General features: G+C 45.7%; 1 protein-coding gene across 1 annotated transcript in view; it reads right to left on the bottom strand.

Moving 5' to 3' along the window:
• LOC121560957 (out at first protein homolog) overlaps positions 1–16,496 on the bottom strand; it is a 32,387-nt gene extending 15,891 nt beyond the window's left edge. Inside the window, exon 1 of the mRNA XM_041873715.2 lies at positions 15,734–16,496. Within this exon, the coding sequence (XP_041729649.2) occupies positions 15,734–15,964 (231 nt within the window). The 5' untranslated portion in view covers positions 15,965–16,496. The remainder of the gene's footprint in view (positions 1–15,733) is intronic.
• Between the last annotated feature and the right edge of the window lie 6,001 nt (positions 16,497–22,497).

Genomic DNA, 22,497 nt, shown 5'->3' with positions numbered 1-22,497 from the left:
GAGGTGTCCAACAAGATGAGTCGCTTGGTGACGAGGGAAGTGCCCACGCCATCACCCACGATCCCATCACCAACGACCAGTCCTCCTCTCTCAGCACCGGAACCCAGTGGCATTCGGCTCTCGCTCCCGAGGGCATATGACGGTTCTGCAGCCGGGTGTCAGGGTTTCCTCCTGCAGATAGAACTATACCTGGCTACTATACACCCAGCGCCCTCGGGATACGAGAGCGTCGCTGCCCTCATCTCCTGTCTATCCGGTAAGGGCGTTGGAATGGGCCAACGCCGAATGGAGGAGAATAGACGCAGCTACCATCACCTACGCTGAGTTCTCCCGCCGCTTCCGGGCAGTCTTCGATCACCCACCTGAAGGGAAGGCGGCGGGGGAGCGTCTGTTCTACCTCCGACAGGAGAAGAGGAGCGCACAGGAGTTCGCACTGGAGTTCCGGACGTTAGCTGCGGATGCGGGATGGAATGAGAGGGCCCTCATCGACCAGTATCGGTGTAGCCTGCGAGAGGGACGTTCGTCGTGAGCTGGCCTGCAGGGACACCAACCTATGCTTCGACCAGCTGGTGGACATCTCCATCAGGCTTGACACCCTGCTGGCCGCCCGCGGACGTCCCCGAGTGGGGGTCGTCCCATTCCATCCTCCAGCACCTCTGAGCCAATTCCTATGGAGCTCGGGGTGCTGGCGCTAGAGAGAGGAGGAGGGAGAACCCGAGGAGGGCCAATCCCTGCACCAACTGTGGCCGTGGAGGACACACCGCGGCCAGGTGCTGGGGAGGGTCTTCTGAGAGAGGGGACAACAGGTCACGCACTGGGGAGTCATTTCAGGTGAGTAGGCGCCCCACTTACCCAGAGCTCTCTGTTGGTCACATGAGCATTCCTGTGCGTTTTCCACAGGTGGCACCTCATTCCCAGCATAAGGCGCTAGTAGATTCAGGCGCAGCTGGGAACTTTATTGATCGGGCATTTTGTGCTAGGTTAGGAATTCCCCTTCGGCCGGTAGAAGTTCCATTCCCTGTCCATGCGTTAGACAGCCGGCCGTTGGGGTCGGGTCTAATCAGGGATGTCACGGCACCGCTGACGATGACTACGCAGGGGGTCATGAGGAAATCATTCAGTTCTATCTGATTGACTCTCCTGCGTACCCAGTGGTGTTGGGGCTTCCTGGTTAAGCACCCACGATCCTACCATAGCGTGGCAACAGAGGGCTCTTATGGAGTGGTCTGCCCAGTGTGTAGGGAGATGTCTAGGTGTTTCCATAGGGGCGACCTCGGTAGAGAGTCCGAACCAAGTGCCCGCACTGCGCATTCCCCCGAGTATGAGGATTTAGCACTAGCGTTTAGCAAATCGAGAGCAGCACGGCTACCTCCTCATAGACAGGTGGACTGTGCGATAAATCTCCAGACCGGAGCAGCTTTTCCCAGGAGTCGTGTGTATCCCCTGTCTCAAGAGGAGACTGCGGCTATGGAGACTTACATAGCCGAGTCCTTGGCACAGGGATACATACGGCCCTCTACTTCTCCGGTTTCCTCGAGTTTCTTCTTTGTGAAGAAGAAGGACGGGGGATTGCGCCCGTGTATTGATTACCGTAGTCTCAATCAGATCACAGTAAAATACAGTTACCCACTTCCACTGATTGCGACGATGACGGAGTCATTACGCGGAGCGCGTTTCTTCACAAAGTTGGATCTCAGGAGCGCGTACAATTTGGTGCGCATTAAGGGGGGATGAATGGAAAACAGCATTTAGCACCACCTCGGGTCATTACGAGTATCTCGTCATGCCGTATGGGTTAATGAATGCTCCTTCAGTCTTCCAATCCTTTGTTGATGAGATTTTCCGGGACATGCATGGGCAGGGTGTAGTGGTGTACATTGACGACATTCTAGTGTATTCTTCTACACGAGCCGAGCATGTAGCCCAGGTGCGCCGAGTATTGAGACGACTGTTGGAGCATGACTTGTATGTCAAGGCAGAGAAATGCCTGTTCTTCCAGGAGTCCGTCTCCTTTTTGGGTTATCGGTTGTCCGCGTCTGGCGTGGAGATAGAGGTAGATCGGGTATCAGCTGTGCGTAATTGGCAAACTCCAACCACCGTAAAAGAGGTGCAGCGGTTCTTGGGTTTTGCTAATTACTACCGGAGGTTTATCCGGGGGTTTTGGACAGGTTGCAGTTCCCATTACGTCCCTGCTAAAGGGGGGTCCGGTGCGCTTGCGGTGGTCAGCTGAGGCGGACAGGGCATTTGTCAAGCTGAAGAACCTGTTCGCTTCGGCCCCCGGTGCTGGCACATCCGGATCCCTCTTTGCCTTTCCAAGTAGAGGTGGACGCGTCCGAGACCGGTATAGGGGCAGTCCTGTCACAACGGTCCGGCACGCCACCTAAGCTCCGCCCCTGTGCGTTCTACTCAGAAGCTCAGCTCGGCGGAGCGCAATTATGACGTTGGGGACAGGGAGCTGTTAGCTGTAGTCCAGGCCCTAAAGGTGTGGAGGCATTGGCTTGAGGGGGCTCAACACCCTTTTCTCATTCTGACTGATCACCGCAACCTGGAGTACATCCGGGCAGCTAGGAGATTGAACCCTCGTCAGGCTAGGTGGAACATGTTCCTAACCCGGTTTGTGTTTAAGATCACATACATCCCTGGGTCCCAGAACGGTAAGGGCAGACGCACTGTCCCGACAGTATGACACGGAGGAGAGGTCCATTGAGCCTACTTCCATACTGCCGAAGTCTTGTCTGGTGGCTCCGGTAGTATGGGAGGTCGATGCGGAAATCGAGCGGGCGCTGCGTACCCGACCCTACTCCCCCGAGTGTCCTGTGGGGCGGACGTACGTTCCGCTCGAGGTTCGTGATCGGCTTATTTCGTGGGCTCATACATCACCCTCCTCTGGACATCCTGGTATTGGTGGGACGGTGCACTGCCTTAGCGTGAAATACTGGTGGCCAACGTTAGCCAGGGATGTGAGGGTTTATGTCTCCTCCTGCTCGGTGTGTGCCCAGTGTAAGGCACCTAGACATTTGCCCAGGGGTAAGTTACATCCTCTGCCCGTTCCACAACGACCATGGTCCCACCTATCTGTAGATTTTGTGACCGATCTACCCCCTTCCCAGGGTAATACTACCATTTTGGTCGTTGTGGATCGGTTTTCTAAGGCCTGTCGTCTCCTCCCACTGCCGGGTCTCCCTACTGCCCTACAGACCGCCGAGGCCCTCTTTACCCACGTGTTCCGGCACTATGGGGTCCCCGAGGATATTGTGTCCGACCGAGGTCCCCAGTTCACCTCCAGAGTCTGGGGGGGCTTTTATGGAACGCCTGGGGGTCTCGGTTAGCCTTACCTCGGGGTACCACCCAGAGAGCAATGGGCAGGTTGAACGTGTTAACCAGGATGTGGGTAGGTTTTTGAGGTCCTATTGCCGGGACCGGCCGGAGGAGTGGTCGAGGTATATCCCCTGGGCAGAGATGGCCCGGAACTCTCTCCGCCACTCCTCCACCGGATTAACACCTTTCCAGTGTATTTTAGGGTATCAGCCGGTCCTGGCACCGTGGCACAGAGCCAGACCGAGGCCCCTGCGGTGGGACGAGTGGATTCGGCGCTCAGAAGAGACGTGGGACGCTGCCCATGTCCATCTGCAGCGTGCCATCCGTCAACAGAAGGCGAGCGCCGATCGCCACCGCAGTGAGGGGCCGGTGTACGCACCGGGAGATCGAGTCTGGCTCGACTCGAAACCTGCCCCTCCGCCTGCCCTGCCGGAAGCTGGGTCGGCGGTTTGTGGGGGCCCTTCAAAGTCCTGAGAAGATTGAACGAGGTGTGTTACAGATTACAACTGCCTATTGAGTACAAAAATATTAACCCCTCGTTCCATGTGTCTCTTCTCAGGCCGGTGGTAGCTGGTCCACTCCAAGAGGAGGAGATAGGAGAGACCCCTCCACCCCCTTTGGACATCGAGGGCACCGGCGTACAGGGTCCGGACTATATTGGACTCGAGGCGCCGGAGGAGTGGTCTCCAGTATCTCGTGGAGTGGGAGGGGTACGGTCCGGAGGAACGGTCCCTAGGTGCCCAGGAGGGACATCCTCGATCCATCCCTCCTGACTGAGTTCCACCGTGGGCATCCCACGCGCCCGGGTCCGCGTCCTCCTGGCCGTCCCCGAGGCCGGGGGTCGGTGCACGGCTGGAGCCGCGCGTCAAGGGGGTACTGTCACGGATTCTGCCGAGGCTGCTCCTCCTCCTTGTACGAGCAGGCGTCGGCGGTCGCCGTCCCCGGAGTACTAGCTGCCACCGATCTTTGTTCTGTGTGTGATTGCTTTTGTCTGTCTGTCACACCTGTGTCCAATTGTTTATTGATCACCTGTCCTATAAGTTCTGTCTGTTTGCTTAGTAGGATTGTGTGTTGTTGTTCGCCTGTCGTAGTGCTGCGTGTTTCGTTTCTTGTTTTCTGTTTTAGTGTTTTACGCATTGTTGCGTAATGCTCGCCTCTGTGTTTTTCGAGGCAGTTTGTTTACCGTTTCCTTGTTGGATTATTTGAGTAAACTCTGTTGGACTGAGCCTCGGTGTCCTGCGCCTGACTTCCACCCCACATACACCTCACCTCTTGACACCCAGTGTATTTAAGTGTGTTTATATGACAGAAGAGCACTGAATGTGTGAGGGATGATGCCAGACACACTGAAAAGTGTTGATTTATTCCTAAACAAGTATGTGGTACCCTATTTCCTACATATAATCCATGAGCCAGACCCCAAAATGTGGGTCCGTTGGGCTCACTTGGTACGACGATGTCTCAGTGATTTTTTGAAAGTTTTGAAAGTCCCTAGAGTTGGAAAATGTGTGATAGCAGTGCAGCAATTGTAGCTTTCTGTGTGTTGTCGCTCTCTTTCAACCGTCTATTCCATTCATTTTACCCCATGACAAACAATGTCAGTACACAACAAGTTATTGCTCACGTATACCCATTAGAAAGAATGAAAACCCCTTAACTTTTTCCACATTTTGTTGTGTTACAGCATGAATTTGAAATGGGTTACATGTTGATTGTCACTGGCCTACACACACACACACACACAATACCCCATAATGTCAAAGTGGAATTATGTTTTTCGAAATGTTTACAAATTAATAAAAAAATAAAAGCTGAAATGTCTTGAGTCAATAAGTATTCAACCCCTTTGTTATGGCAAGCCTAAATAAGTTCAAAAGTAAAAATGTGCTTAACAAGTCACATAGTAAGTTGCATGGACTCACCCTGTGTGCAATAATTGTTTAACATGATTTTTGAATGATTACCTAATCTCTGTACCACACACATACAATTATTTTTAAAGGTGCCTCAGTCAAGCAGTGAATTTCAAACACAGATTCAACCACAAAGACCAGGGAGGTTTTCCAATGCCTCGCAAATAAATATCCCTTTGAGCATGGTAGTTATTAATTCCACTTATTCAATGTCTGCTATTTTTATTTTTACCCAGTCATTACAAAGATACAGGTGTCCTTCCTAACTCAGTTTCCGGAGAGGAAGGAAACCGCTCAGGGATTTCACCATGAGGCCAATGGTGACTTTAAAACAGTTAGAGTTTAATGGCTGTGATAGGAGAAAACTGAGGATGGACAACATTGTAGTTACTCCACAATACTAACCTAATTGACAGAGAGAAAAGAAGGAAGCCTGTACAGAATAAAAATATTGCAAATCATGCATCCTGTTTTCAACAAGGCACTAAAGTACTACTGCAAAAAATGTGGCAAAGCAATTCACTTTTTGTCCTGAATACAAAGTGTTATGTTTGGGCCAAATCCAATTCAACTTTCAGCAGGACAATAACATAAAACACAAGGCCAAATCTACACTGGAGTTGCTTACCAAGAAGACTGAATGTTCCCGAGTGGCCGAGTTACAGTTTTGACTTCAATCTACGGCAAGACCTGAAAATGGTTGTCTAGCTATGATCAACAACCAATTTGACAGAGCTTGAAGAAGAGTTTTAAAGAATAATGGGCAAATGTTCCACAATCCTGGTATGGGAAGCTACTAGAGAATTACCCGGAAAGACTCACATCTGTAATCGCTGCCAAAGGTGCTTCTACAAAGTATTGACCCAGGGGTGTGAATACTTTCAGTGGGGAGAACAAGTATTTGATACACTGCAGGTTTTCCTACTTACAAAGCATGTAGAGGTCTGTAATTGTTTATCATAGGTACACGTCAACTGTGAGAGACGGAATCTAAAACAAAAATCCAGAAAATCACATTGTATGATTTTCAAGTAATTAATTTGCATTTTATTCAGCAGAATGTTCTTTTATTTATTTTTTACTGGTTGAATTGCTATTTTTACTTACCACAGGTGAGAAATTACACAGTAAACGAGGACTTGCCTCACAACCAAATTAATTAGAATGTTGAATAAGTTAATGCAGGCCATTTGACTTTGAAGTGAAAAATATCAGTTCCTTTTTCATTTTTTTTGTCCTGTGCAAATACACGTGAAGAACACTAGACCAGGGTTTTAAAAAGATTTGTAGATACAGGGCCATCCCAGAATTCACGCATTAACCCCACAGAAGCCTTTTTCCAACATGACCGCCCTATGGCCGGGAAAAAAATAATATTACGATACATACTCGTTAGTATCGTTGCAAGTAAACAAAACAAGAAGTGGATTTCACGGAAAACAGCCCTAATGTTGGACACAAACATCATTATGTTGTCATCAACAGTCCCATTTATTTATTTTCCAAGCTACAGCACCCAATATTTTACATACAGCAAGGTTAAAGGACTAAAAGGAGTTGTCTGCTTCGCAGACATAGTGCATGTATTGTGATACTGGTATTGTCCCGGCCATACAAACAACTCAATGGGGACTTATTGGACAATTTCGCATGACCACACCTGTATGAAATGTAATTGTAGCATGCCCAGTAATATCTCATAGTGATGTAGAATACACAACCAAATTAGCCAGGTGTGCCAGATATGAAGATGTTAAATTATTATGGCTGTCAAACGATTAAAATAATTAAATGAAGTTAATGGCATTAGTTAATCATGATTACATTTAAAAAGCAGTGCATTGAGTTACAGGCATACTTCGCTTTCATTGTAAGCGACGGAAACACGGCCTCTCGAGTGGCGCAGCGATCTAAGGCACTGCTTCGCAGTGCTTGAGGCATCACTACAGACCCGGGTTCGATACCAGGCTGTGTCACAGCCGGCCGTGACCAGGAGACCCATGAGGCGGCGCACAATTGGCCGGGGTTAGGGGAGGGTTTGGCCGGCCGGAATTTCCTTGTCCCATAGCGCTCTAACGACTCCTTGTGGCGGGCAGGGCGCTTGCAAGCTGACTTCGGTCGCCAGCAGGACAGTGTTTCCTCCGACACATTGGTGCGGCTGGCTTCCGGGTTAAGCGACCAGTGTGTCAAGAAGCAGTGCGGCTTGGCAGGGTCTCGACCGTCACCTCTCCCGAGTCCGTAGGGGAGTTGCAGCGATGGGACAAGACTATAACTACAAATTGGGTAGAAAAAGGATGTACAAAAAAAAGGTTAAAACAAAATAACCAAAAAAAAGCGACAGAAACACCAAATTATCTACATCTGAATGTTTTAATAGTTTTTTCACCATAAACTACAAAAGTCACTAAAATACAGCTAGCTATTAATGCTCCCAATGTTGAAGTAGGCCTTTAAGTAGGTTTAAGTACTCCCTTTTATCAATGTTCTTGAAGTTTAACACTTGTGCACAGCACACACACACACACACACACACACACACACACACACACACACACACACACACACATCTCTTTCTCACTCACACACACACACACACAGCTTTAACTACTGTTAAATCTTCAGGCATTATAAATGAGTGTGAATATAGGAAAAAAATAACTGGCTCTATGAATATAAAGAACGATGAGCTTTTAAACTTGTCCAACAACATTATGAAAACACTGTCCGTGTCCGAATACTCATATTTGAGTCCTAAATAGTAGGTCGTTTGAGTATGCGAAAAAATAAAGTTTAATAGTATGCGACATTTCGAAAATATTGTATGGTTTAAATGCCAGGATCTAATAAAAATTTTGGCTCTTCATCTAGTAGAATTAGATGCACACTTTTCCACAATGCATTGGAAGAGGTGGACTGCAAGTTATAGGCCCTAGTTCTTTTCAAGTAGCCAAACAAAACTAGGCTACTTAAATTGGGAAGATCCCAGAAGCTTCTGTGGTGTTCAAATCAAATTGTATTTGTCACATGCGCCGAATACAACAGGTGTAGACCTTACAGTGAAATGCTTACTTACAAGCCCTTAACCAACAATTCAGTTAAGAAAAATAAGTGTTAAGTAAAAATTAAAACATTTAAAAAACAAATAGTTAAACAGCAGTAAAATAACAGTAGCGAGGCTATATACAGGGGGTACCGGTACAGAGTCAATGTGCGGGGGCACAGGTTAGTCGAGGTAAGTGAGGTAATATGTACATGTGGGTAGAAGTAAAGTGACTATGCATAGATAATAAACAGAGAGTAGCAGCAGCTTACTGGGGGGGGGCAATGCAAATAGTCCGGGTAGCCATTTGATTAGCTGTTCCGGTCTTATGACTTGGGGTTAGAAGCTGTTAAGAAGCCTTTTGGACCTAGACTTGGCGCTCTGGTACCACTTGCCTTGCGTTAGCAGAGAGAACAGTCTATGACTAGGGTGGCTGGAGTCTTTGGCCATTTTTAGGGCCTTCCTCTGACACCGCTTGGTATAGAGGTCCTGGATGGCAGGAAGCTTGGCCCCAGTGATGTACTGGGCCGTACGCACTACCCTCTGTAGTGCCTTGCGGTCGGAGGCCGAGCAGTTGCCATACCAGGCGGTGATGGAACCAGTCAGGATGCTCTCGATGGTGCAGCTGTAGAACTTTGAGGATCTGTGTACCCATACCTCAGATGAGGGTATGGCTCCCGAGTGGCGCAGTGGTCTAAGGCACTGCATCTCAGTGCTTGAGGCGTCACTACAGACCCCCTGGTTCGATTCCAGGCTGTATCACAACCGGCCGTGATTGGGAGTCCCATAGGGTGGTGCACAATTGGCCTAGCGTCATCCGGGTTTGGCCGGTGTAGGCCGTCATTGTAAATAAGAAATTGTTCTTAACTGACTTGCCTCGTTAAATAAAGGTAAAACAATACCAAATCTTTTCAGTCTCCTGAGGGGGAATAGGCTTTGTCGTGCCCTCTTCACGACGGTCTTGGTGTGTTTGGACCATGATAGTTTGTTTGTGATGTGGACACCAAGGACGCTCTCAATCTGCTCCACTACAGCCCCGTCGATGAGAATGGGGGCGTGCTCGGTCCTCATTTTCCTGTAGTCCACAATCATCTCCTTTGTCTTGATCACGTTGAGGGAGAGGTTGTTGTATGTAGGCTAAGTAGTTTTTGTTATCCTTAAAATCATCACGAGTATTGCATCGTAGGCTACATCTTTGAAAATATAAGTCTTATGGTTTTTTTACCCAAAGTGGATTTCTGTTTTCTCACTGAAAAGTGTATATCTTGTTCTCTTGGCTGTCGTCAGAGCTTTTAAACAAAATACTAAACCATCTTTTGATTTCTGAATGTGTCTGCACCGGGGACACGGGATGTGGCTGCATTATTGATGTCATTAAAATCAGGCCTTTTGATTTTAACATATGGATTGTTTTAGTTTTGTAAGCTATGCTACCTATTTCATTATTTAATTTACATTTACGTCATTTAGCAGACGCTCTTATCCAGAGCGACTTACAGTTAGTGAATACATCTTTTTTTTATACTGGCCCCCCGTGGGAATCAAACCCACAACCCTGGCGTTGCAAACGCCATGCTCTATCAACTGAGCTACATCCCTGCCCGGCCATTCCCTCCCTACCCTGGACGACGCTGGGCCAATTGTGCGCCGCCCATGAGTCTCCCGGTCGCGGCCGGCTGCGACAGAGCCTGGATTCGAACCAGGATCTCTAGTGGCACAGTTAACACTGCGATGCAGTGCCTTAGACCACTGCGCCATTTAAGGATCAAGCCTTTATTATTTTACCTTTATTTAACTAGGCAGGTCAGTTAAGAACAAATTCTTATTTACAATGACGGCCTACACCGGCCAAACCCGGACGACGCTGGGCCAATTGTGCGCCGCCCTATGGCCTTAGCAGTCATTCTGATCTCATTCCCAATTATCAGCGCTTCAGTTTATTATGTTGCTGTCCAGCGGTTCTGAATTTGTGATGCTCCCAACTGTCCACGTTTTTCTGTGCAATAGCCTTTTGATTTGAACATTTGAAAAGTTTTGGTATGTGTACTAGGTCATTTGATTTAATTGATATATGTTCCAGCAATTTGGTTTCACTAATAAATATATTGGAATGGAATAATATGCTTCTCGTCTTTTACTTTCGGTTTTGTACACCAGCTTCAAACAGCTGAAAATACAATATTTTTGGTTATGGAAAATATATTTCTTAGCGGTTTAGGTGGTACAATGATTCTCTACACTATACTTGTTTGTTTTGTCACATACACTGAAATTAAGCAAACTATTAGAATTTTAGCAACCAGGAAATGGCAGAGAGATTTCTGCATAGTGCATCTTTAAGTACAGTATGTAGTACGGGTATTCGGACACGGCCAGTGTAACCATCTGTACTGTTCAGATAACTTCATACTTATACGCCTACACACTCTCCCTCCCACACCCGCGCTCTCACACGTATCCTCTCACACACACCCCACTCTTGCATATGCAGCCAACCTTTGTAGCTGCCTTGGGCTGTTCCTCTTCTCTATTTTTACAAATGATTTAGCTAATTGTCTTACAAGAAGCTAAAATTACTATGTATTTTGATGATTACACCCTCTACACATTAGCACCTACAGCCAGTGATATCGCGGAGACTCTTAGCAAACAGTTACAGTCAGAATGGGTAATTAACAATAAACTGGTCTTAAATACATCTAAAACCAAAAGCATTGTATTGGGTTGAAAGTATTCTCATAGACCGAAACATCAACATGCATGTATAATCTATTTGCATCCACTTCTAACAGACATACACTACATGACCAAAAGTATGGGGACACCTGCTCGTCGAACATCTCATTCCAAAATCATGGGCATTAATATGGAGTTGGTCCCCCCTTTGCTGCTATAACAGCCCTGCACTCTTATGGGAAGGCTTTCCACTCGATGTTGGAACATTGCTGCAGGGACTTGCTTCCATTCAGCCACAAGAGCATTAGTGAGATCGGGCACAGATGTTGGGCGATTAGGCCTGGCTCGCAGTCGGCGTTCCGATTCATCCCAAAAGTGTTCGATGGTGTTGAGGTCAGGGTTCTGTGCTGGCCAGTCAAGTTCTTCCACACCGATCTCAACAAACCATTTCTGTATTGAACTCGCTTTGTGCATTGCTGAAACAGGAAAAAGGGCCTTCACCAAACTGTTGCCACCAAAGTTGGAAGCACAGAATCGTCTAGAATGTCATTTTATGATGTAGTGTTAAGATTTCCCTTCACTGGAACTAAGGGCCATGAAAAACAGCCCCAGACCATTATTCCTCCTCCACCAAACTTTAGAGTTGGCATTATGAATTGGGGCAGGTAGCGTTCTCCTGGCATCCGCCAAACCCAGATTCATCCGTCGGACTGCCAGATGGTCCAGATTCCAATGGTGGCAAGCTTTACACCACTCCAGCTGACGCTTGGCATTGCGCATGGTGATCTTAGGCTTGTGTGCGGCCGCTCGGCCGTGGAAACCCATTTCATAAAGCTCCCGACGAACAGTTATTGTGCTGACGTTGCTTCCAGAGGCAGTTTGGAACTCAGTAGTGAGTGTTGCAACAGAGGCCAGACGCGGTACACGCTTCAGCACTCGGCGGTCCAGTTCTGTGTGGCCTACCACTTCGCCGCTGAGCTGTTGTTGCTCCTAGACGTTTCCACTTCACAATAACAGCACTTACAGTTGACCGGGGCAGCTCTAGCATGGCAGAAATGTGACAAACTGACTTGCTGGAAAGGTGGCATCCTATGACGGTGCCACATTGAAAGTCACTGAGCTCTTCAGTAAGGCCATTCTAGTGCCAATGTTTGTCTATGGAGATTGTATGGCTGTGTGCTCGATTTTATACACCTGTCAGTAACGGGTGTGGCTGAAATAGCCGAATCGACTAATTTGAAGGGGTGTCCACATACTTTTGTATATATAGTGTGCATACCCCACCACGTCACTATGGCTTTCTTTACGGTACCCAAAACAAAAACAGATTTAATGCGTTGCTCAGTTATGTATAGAGCCATGTCATCGTGGAATGCTCTGCCACCAGAGGTTACTCAGGCAAAAAGCAAAGTTTAGCTTTAAAAAACATATTGTATCACAGTGCCTCTCCTCTTTCTAAAGATCTAATTTAACTGTACTGTATATAATATTATGCACATAATATAGTGTGCAAATAGTATTTTTGTTGTCTCTTGGTGTTTTTCCTATAATACAAAACATTATGAACTCCTGCTCTTTCCATGAAATAGACTGACCAGGTGAAAGCTATGATTCACTTCAATCAGTGTAGGTGAAGTGGAGGAGACAGGTTAAAGAAGGATGTTTAAGCCTTGAGACAATTGAGACATGGATTGTGTATGTGTGCCATTCAGGGGGTGAATAGGCAAGACAAAATATTTAAGTGCCTTTGAACGAGGGTATGATAGTAGGTGCCAGGCGCACCGGTTTGTGTCAAGAACTGCAACCCTGATAGGTTTTTCCACACTCAACAGTTTCCCCATGTCAAGAATGGTCCACCACCCAAAGGACATCCAGCCAACTTGGCACAACTGTGGGACGCATTAGAGCCAACATGGGCCAGCATCCCTGTGGAACGCTTTCAACACCTTGTTGAGTCCAAGGCCCCGACAAATTAAAGCTATTCTGAGGGGAAAGGGTATACTCAGTGTTTGGTATACTCAGTGTAAAGGGAATAAGGTGCCCTTTGAGACATAGCAAAGCTAGTTTTGTGTTTCACATTCAAGCTGTTGGGAAAGACCACATAAACATTCTCTCACTGATGAGTGTGTGCAGGCCTGCATCATCGTGAACGATCCCAGATATTTCTCCCACTCAAAAATGTTACACATTCCCAGTTGATTGTCTTCAAAAGGAAAGACTGATACTCTATTTTATTCCACCAGCATCGTGGGGTGGGAGTGAGGTTGTGCCCTGAAGTGAAACTCTGGGGAGGTTTCCCTTTTCATTCAAGGTAACATTAGACTTTTTTGGGGTTTTTTCCCCGCATTAGGTAGTTTTAGACTAGAGACTTAAAAATACAAGAATTAGAATATGATGCCCTACTTCAGGGATCATCAACTAGATTCAGCCACTGGCCGATTCTTTTGTTGAGCTGATGGTCAGGGGGCCGGAACATAATTACAAAGAATTTGTCAACTGCAAATTGACTGCAAGAAGCCCAAACTGATATATTATTTAACTTAATCAGAATCATTTCAAACCTTGCTTACATCTGTATACCTCTCTATGCGTGGGAATACTTTGGAACAGATTTCCAAAATTAAAATAACTTAAGAGCTGATTTGCTGGTGTTTTTACAGTATTTTATGTCCAACAACAACACACACACACATAAAAATTATCACCCGCGGGCCGCCAGCTAGGGAACCCTGCCGTACTTGTTTTAATGTAATCATTACCTTATCAGGTTGGTCAAAGCTCTCATTAAGGCACTTATGATGGCGCTAGTTCTGTTATCGTAACTGCTACGTCTGGGTAATTCTGAATGTGCCACAACATTGGATAAAAAAAAAAAAATGTATTCATTTATTTTATTTAACCTTTATTTAACTAGGCAAGTCAGTTAAGAACAAATTATTATTTACAATGACGGCCTACACCGGCCAAACCCGGACGACGCTGGGCCAATTGTGCGTCGCCCTATGGGACTCCCAATAACGGCCGGTTGTAGTGTGTAGTCTGTAGTGATGCCTCAAGCACTGAGATGCAGTGCCTTAGACCGCTGCGCCATTCAGGAGTTCAATGTAAAGCAGTGGTCTTTTGATTTTAGTATAGAGACTTTGACAATTGCATCTCCCTTTTTTGTCAAATTGTATTTTGGGGAATCAGGCGCTACATTTTGGGGTCAAGCGCTTGCTTGAACATGGTAAATGAATCCCCAGTATACACATTCCAGCTGTTTTCAGGCAAATGGAGAATAAAAATAATCCCTTCCTACAGATTAAGGTGTGGTTTGTTAGGTAGCCATATCATTTCACCACACGTCCATGTTCTTTTAAATGTTCAGTTCATCCCCCTCTTCTTATCACGGAATGACTCATTCCGATTCTCATAGTTGTACTGATCCCATAGATTACAGTACTCCTGTTCCCACAACCCATGCCAACTCATGGGGATTTTGGCATGAGGCTATGACTGATAATAACAGCATCTACACACCTACCTGGCTGGTCCCGTGAACACACTCATTACAGCAACAAATCCATTCATATATCTACTCTGTCCGTTTACTGCTACCCATTGTTTGATATCCCCTGTTTAAGAGCTTTCCTTTCCAGATGTGGCTCTGAGCAGTAAATTCTGCATGGCAGCTTGAAGCCACAGTTGATCCAACCTTCCATAAATCCTTGAGATAGAGAGTTAGATGAGAACCACATGTAAACGGAATGGAGAGGCAGGCGTCTGAGTGGAACTGATCAGAGAGGAAACCAAGAGGAAAAAGAGCCCTGTGCCTTTAGCGAATTTAGCTAAACAGGCTTCACCACCATGGTGTGATGTGCTCAGAGATGTGGCATCACCGATTTGGCAACGTAGCGGCCTCTCTCTTCATCACAAAATGTGCCATTTGGTTTGTGAACCAGACCACAGATCAAAAATGCCCACTTAATCCTAGAAAATCTCCCCCTTCACTTCTTGCCAGGCTGTCCGTTTCTGTGGGACTGCAACAATCACAGACGCATGCCTTTGGTCTGTGTCTGAGAGTATCGTGCACAGTGACACCCGGGGAACAGGTTGCATGTTGTTTGCTGGTTCACATGTCACACTGCAACAGTGAGTAGAGCAGTGGTTCACAACCACTAGCCCATGGACCAACACCGGCCCCGGAGATGTTGCTGACCGGTCCCTTATGGTTAGCTGACACTGGTTTAGGCTTAGTCAGTTATTTTGTGCTAGTTTTAATGTAGCCATTGTTTAATGTAACTGGTACTGCAAGAAAGAAGGACCATTGCTTTCCAGTCCCTGGTACAACAAAGTTAGTGAACCACTGGAGTAGATAGATGCCCTTACTCTCAGACTAGGCCCCTCTGTGTTGATAGGACTGAGCAGGCTCCGAGTAAAGACGAGTTGTATTGCAGAAAAGTAAGCATAGCATTCCTAAACCGATCCTTACAAGTGAGAACCTAATTCAATGATCAGTTTGTTGTGCCACCTCACATTATTCACTCATGCATGCTGAGGAATTTACCAGCATGAGGAGAGGAGGGCCCATGGCCAGAGTCAACTCATCAGCACTGAAATGACACAGACTAACACTGTTAGGCTATGGTGTACTGTTTTCTAAATTAGTTGCATGGAGGTATAATAGTCTGCATTCAACATCTGCATTACCTCTGATCAGCCTGGCAACATAGGTGGTCATTGGGCAATAACCTAACCCTACACAAAACAGTGAAGGTGTGGGGAAAACACATTTGAAGACACTCACCTGTTTGAAGTCAGCGACAAATGTGATGAGAGTTCCATCTCCCTGTTTGAACTCAAGTGTGATGGAGTCTTTTTCACTGTCTGCTTCTAGAACTTCCTCTGTGATTTGTCCATCAGCTAAACGAACTCGAACCTTCAGCTCTGAACAATATCCGAACGTTGTTAAAAATATTAGTGCCCAGAGAAATAAATTTACCCGAGCTGAAACCGGTGGAACACAACTCCCAAACATTCCAGAAGACGCAGAACTGAACTTGACAGAGGAAAAATACTAAAGTCCAGGTGAAATCCAACCGTCTCTATTCAATATCAGCAGCTAATTATTTAGTTGCATTTCAGAGTTAACAGATAGCCCTTTTGCTATCTATTCTTTGTAAAATAATAATAATAATGAAATCCAAGCAATTGTTCGTCTTCCATACTTTGAAACTAGAATTCATGCCGTGATTGATTGATTTTGTACGAACATTAACGCGACTCGGTGAATTATCAAACGCATACAGTAGGTAAACCCACCTCCATCAAGACCTCAATCTCGGCTTTTCATTTCACAGCTACTTTGCAACCATTAAACAACTTTGCCCATTGCGACTTGAATGTATATCAGAATCATGCAAGATGTAGTATCCCACACTCTCTCTTAATCGTAACACAGCACGTTGCTTCGTATTCTGCTTTCTGTTTTTATCCTCGTCTTTTTTTCTCATTCAGTCCCGTCACTTCCTTCGGTATCCAAACTACTGCAGAGTAGGCTACTTGCATGGCATCAAAACTTTCAGCGACGGCGCTGTGAATTCAATGAGCGTTGTAAACTCTTAAAGGCACAGCACCCTCGAAATGTAGCACAAGGGCATTTGATGATTTGGTTGTGATCCAACAAGAAAATCCAAGCTTGCACAATAATGATAGAATATGGTATGGTTTAGGCCACAAGACAAGGTAAATTGAATATTTGTAATACCCATTTTGTTATTATGAAGCATTGTTGCCACTACTGCACAAGAAGATAAGGCTACTGCAGTTGTTATAAAAGGTTGTGTGAAAATGATTGTGTAAATATGATTATGGATTCTAATTCACCTAATCAAAATAGTCCCTCTTCTTTTCTGAATTTAGTTAATTGAGTTATATAAAAGTTGTGGCTAAAAACTTCTTATGATTTCAAAAAATACAGAGGCATTGTTTTTATTTGCGCTTATAAGCTCTGTAACCCAATGTCATACATTATTTATGAGACCATTGAATCATAGCTTGTGAGCTTCAGATAATTACTAGTTGTGTCAAGCCACATGGGGTGTTCACTGATTTCCTTGTTGGAAAAAGTCACTCCTCTTTCCTACTCACTCGTGTTATTATACTTTTATGATGTCCTTAAGGGGGAACTTTGACAATACCGAGGTGTGTAAAGGAAGTGCCACACAGAGAGCAACATCTGGAGATCTGTGGCTCGATCAAAGTGCCACATTAAATGGTAGATTACCTCTGAAGGCAGTGATGTTCCACCTCATCATCAGATCTCTTATCTCCAGGTGACGCACTGCCTGCTGGGTGGCCCCCAGGTTGGTGTCCCCGTGGAGGAGCACTTACACACTGCTGCAACCAAGTGGTCGTGCGCTCCACTGAAGGGGAAAACAAATAGCCAGGGCTCTAAACCTGAACAAACAGTGTCAGCTGGTAAGGCACATTGGGCCGCATTCATTATGAATTGGAGGAGCTAAGGAGGTCAAGCAAACAGATCCTTTGTGGTGTGTGCAAACCTCAAACATTTATGGGCTTAGCTCAGAGCCTTGTTGATCATGCTGATTTGTCATAAAATCTAATTGCCTTGAATCTAATTATGATCTGAGCTCTGTATGTGTTTAGCATGTGATATTCACTTTTGGCGACTATGGTTAAAGGTGCACTTTGCAGAAATCGCTCTACTATTTCCTGGTTGCAAAAATGCTAATAGTTTGCCTAATTTCAGTTTATGTGACAAGACAAAACAAGCATAGAGATTTAGAGAATCATTGTACCATCTAAACCGCTGTGAAATATATTTTCAATAACCAAAAATATAGTATTTTCAGCTGTTTGAAGCTGGTGTACAAAACTGAAAGTAAAAGATGCAATAACGAAACTTAAGAACGGGAAGCATAGATTTTTATTTTTATAGATTTTTTATTTAACCTTTATTCAACTAGGCAAGTCAGTTAAGAAAAAAATATTATTTACAATGACGGCCTACACCGGCCAAACCCGGACAACGCTGGGCCAATTGTGCGCCGCCCTATTGGACTCCCAATCATAGCCAGATTGTGATACAGCCTGGAATCGAACCAGGGTCTGTAGTGATGCCTCTAGCACTGAGATGCAGTGCCTTAGACCGCTGCGACACTCGGGAGCCTGGCTATAGAAATAGCGCACATAAAACAGATATACCGCTTCTTAGACTTGCTTTCAATGATAATGACAGATCTACAACTCACATTTCTAAAGTTACATATTGCAGCTTTAATGTTCTTACTTGCTTAAGAGTGTAACACCTGTGACTCCGCAGATACACAGCAAAATGACACTCATTCCAAGTCACATTAGACAAAGGTTTTGTAACAAGCTCTTGACCTAGGTGTTGATAATACCAATATAGCCCATTATGAATCAATGATACAAATCTATAGGCTTACAATTGGGCAAGCCACAGAGTAAACAAAGGTGATGCCGGAATTAGAACCCTTCACTTCCCCTGAAAGAAGCTTGAGCGATACAACTTTATGCTGTATTTTCAGCATCAGACTTTGTTTGTTTGCTTGCCTTGCATGGCATGTTGTTCCCATTTACTTATTAATTTCCGTATTGTAGATCCAAACATCTCAGTCCAAAGTGCAGGACCGTTTGACTTGCCAGTGCACAGTACACAGGTTAGTCACAGCCGTGTACAAAAGGTGTTCATGATTAACTAAGCATTTAGTGATCCGGCTATCAAAAGAGCACAAAGGTCTATGGATGGCGTTCGCCTTGTCTTATGTATAATTTCCTCTCTACATCAAAGGACCTCTTTGACCAATAAAAACACATACAGACCCATAAAAGTGTTGAAATATTATTCTGTGGTCTGACAAAGAGTGGATGTCAGGGACCAACTGTGACGGGACACTCAGGTCATTCAACCTCCCTCACCTGCATGACTGGGGAGAACCAAAACAACAGCCTTTCAAATATTGGGTTGCAAAATCACTAGCTATTATGTCTCAGTTGATTTAAGCATCCTACATAATAAGTAATGACATTGAAATGAAGCTCTGTGATCATCATGTTGTTCTTACAACTGAGAGCTACAGTTCGTTTATAATTAATTTGACAAATGGAAGCAAATCACCCAAGCTGTGTCTCTTGTGGCACAATGCACAGTTTCACGTAAACAGATCAAAATTGTTTTCACAAGCAATGTCTCATTCCAACATTGCTTCTGACATTGTTGAGCGGAGGTTTGTGTAGAATTGGTTGGCCAAGAGACGTAGATGGAGGAAAGGTGTCTGCATTCCTGAGGCAGGACCTGTATAATTGACATTATGGTTGTCTATCTGGCCTGTGAACTCATCAATGTTTTGCATGTTGTTATTGTCACAGCACAGCTACAGAGGTTTCCCATCCTAGACATCACACTTTAACCACACCAGTTCAGAGAAGAAATGATCACACCCAACTTTCTACTCTACTCTACTCTATACGTACATGCATATTGTATCTCTCTGTCTAAACAGGGCAGAGGTCTACAGGTATTGTGTGGTATCTGGGAGTTCAAAATTATGAGCGCATTACAATGGGCAGAACAAGCAGTAACTAGCACCAAGACTGTTTGGGTTCTATCATTGGTTCTATCTTTACAGCCTCAGGGGGAGTGTTTGTACCCCACATTCTCTGCCCTACACACACACACATGCACAAACATACACACTCATGCACGCAAGCGCACACACTGACAGACACATACACACAAACATGTGCATGCATGCACGCACACACACAGTCACATAAGGAGCTCATATTTATGTAATGAGGGGTCTTTTCCAAAATGTCTCCCAAAACAATTGGCCAGGAACTGTTTACCTCTGGCCCCAATGAGTCAGTCCGTCGTCTTCCGCTCCAACATGAGAGAGCAGGAGGAGAGGGAGAGCCGGTGGTGGTTGAGAGAGCTATGTAGCTTGATCTCTATCCCAGACAGATGTGAGAGGAGTGGGGGGCTGAGGCTGACTGGCTGTCTAATTTATAGAATAATTGTAGGGGCTCCGATTAAGTTGCTTTCCAGTCTCCCAGGTCCCTGGCTCGGCTACTTGGAGTCTGCCGTGGCACTGCGGGCTGTGGGGGGATATCCTCTTACACATGTGCCTCTGATAGTAGAGCTGTACTCTTAGCTACAGTAGCTCACCTCCAGGAGCACAGGCTTGCATGGTGGAGAGGAGAACAGCAACATGGCAAAAGCAGCATTAGAAATATATGGAAAAGAGTGGAGAAGTGAGTGTAGTCTGCAGCAAACAGTGATAATTGGAATACAGTTTGACTTGTATATCATGGAGAAAACTAGATGGTCATCTCAGATGGTGACGTCTCCTGACCTCATTAAGATGTGTTCAGGGCAAAGAAGGTGATTGGTAGAACGGTAAATGAAAGTTAAATGGCAACGTTGTAAAAGTACTCCAACATAATGTTAGCATTAAACTCTAAAAGTCCCCTTGGGAATGAAACTACAAGAAGAGGAATAGACTTCCAGTTTCAAATAACTTTTTTCAACTCAAGTTTTGACTTATTATCTGCTCCTACATGTCACAGTGATGACAGTAGATAATGACACAGACAAGGCCATTCATGAACTGTTATGAAGGGAATAAGGTCGCTCAGAAAGTGGAACCATAATAGCCTTGATGTCTGCTCTGCACCATTAACTTTGCCAAACATTGACTAAATGCCTGGCAATTCCATTGTCAAGAAGTTGTTTACAGATAAATTAAATGGTTCAACTCTTGGGATGCTCAATTGCCTGTCTGTTGTTTACCCAACAGCCCAGACAAGTGGCGTCCAGATGGGATCCTTCCAGCAGCAGCTCGTCCAGGGGGAACAGCTCAAAGCAAAGACAGAATGAAGAAGAGAAAAGACAGAGCGAGAATCAAACTCTCGTTCCAAGGGATACACACACACGCACACACACAGCTCTACAGCAGGAATCCTTAACACAATTCCATGGGAATTCCCGGAGTCGAAGGGAGAGAAGAGAGAGAAAAAAAGTTTTTAGAATTATAAAAATAAACTAACATGTTTGGACTCATTGAGGGAGCATTAAACCCCAGGGAAGACCTTTTCTGCCAGACCCCAATGCATGATGAAAGACTATACCACTTTAAATACGGCCGGTGAAGGTATCACGCTTGTAACGCCAGGGTAGTGGGTTCGATCCCCGGGACCACCAATACGTAAAAATCATGAGTCGCTTTGGATAAAAGCGTCTGCTAAATGGCATATTATTTATTATATTATTCACCTGCTAGGTCTCCTCTTATGGCCTATCTTTAGACTGCTGCCGTACGTAAGAAGACTTTGTCTTTAGTTTCTTCCATCTACAAGTTCCTAATTGGATAGAGCTGCCGCTTTCAAGGAGCGGGACTCTAACCCGGAAGCTTATAAGAAATCCCGCTATGCCCTCCGATGAACCATCAAACAGGCAAAGAGTCAATACAGGACTAAGATTGAATCATACTACACCGGCTCTGACGCTCGTCGGATGTGGCAGGTCTTGAAAACTATTACAGACTACAAAGGGAAGCACAGCCGCAAACTGCCCAGTGACACAAGCCTACCAGACGAGCTAAATCGCTTCTAGGCAAGCAACACTGAAGCATGCATGAGAGCATCAGCTGTTCCGGATGACTATGTGATCACGCTCTCCGTAGCCGATGTGAGTAAGACTTTTAAGCAGGTCAACATTCACAAGGCCGCAGGGCCAGACGGATTACCAGGACATGTACTCCGAGCATGTGCTGACCAACTGGTAAGTGTCTTCACTGACATTTTCAACATGTCCCTGACTGAGTCTGTAATACCAACATGTTTCAAGCAGACCACCATAGTCCCTGTGCCCAAGGACACTAAGATAACCTGCCTAAATGACTACCGACCCGTAGCACTCACGTCTGTAGCCATGAAGTGCTTTGAAAGGCTGGTCTTGGCTCACATCAACACCATTATCCCAGAAACCCTAGACCCACTCCAATTTGCATACCGCCCCAAAGGATCCACAGATGATGCAATCTCTATTGCACTCCACACTGCCCTTTCCCACCTGGACAAGAGGAACACCTATGTGAAAATGCTATTCATTGAGTACAGCTCAGCGTTCAACACCATAGTGCCCTCAAAGCTCATCACTAAGCTAAGGACCCTGGGACTAAACACCTCCCTCTGCAACTGGATCCTGGACTTCCTGACGGGCCGCCCCCAGGTGGTAAGGGTAGGTAACAACACGTCTGCCACGCTGATCCTCAACACGGGGGCCCCTCAGGGGTGCGTGCTCAGTCCCCTCCTGTACTCCCTGTTCACCCATGACTGCATGGCCAGGCACGACTCCAACACCATCATTAAGTTTTCCGACGACACAACAGTGGTAGGACTGATCACCGACAACGATGAGACAACCTATAGGGAGGAGGTCAGAGACCTGGCCGTGTGGTGCCAGGATAACAACCTCTCCCTCAACGTGATCAAGACAAAGGAGATGATTGTGGACTACAGGAA

The sequence above is a fragment of the Coregonus clupeaformis genome, chromosome 5 (genome assembly GCF_020615455.1).
Source record: "Coregonus clupeaformis isolate EN_2021a chromosome 5, ASM2061545v1, whole genome shotgun sequence".
NCBI lineage: Eukaryota > Metazoa > Chordata > Actinopteri > Salmoniformes > Salmonidae > Coregonus > Coregonus clupeaformis.
This window is presented reverse-complemented; position numbering and strand designations above follow the sequence as displayed.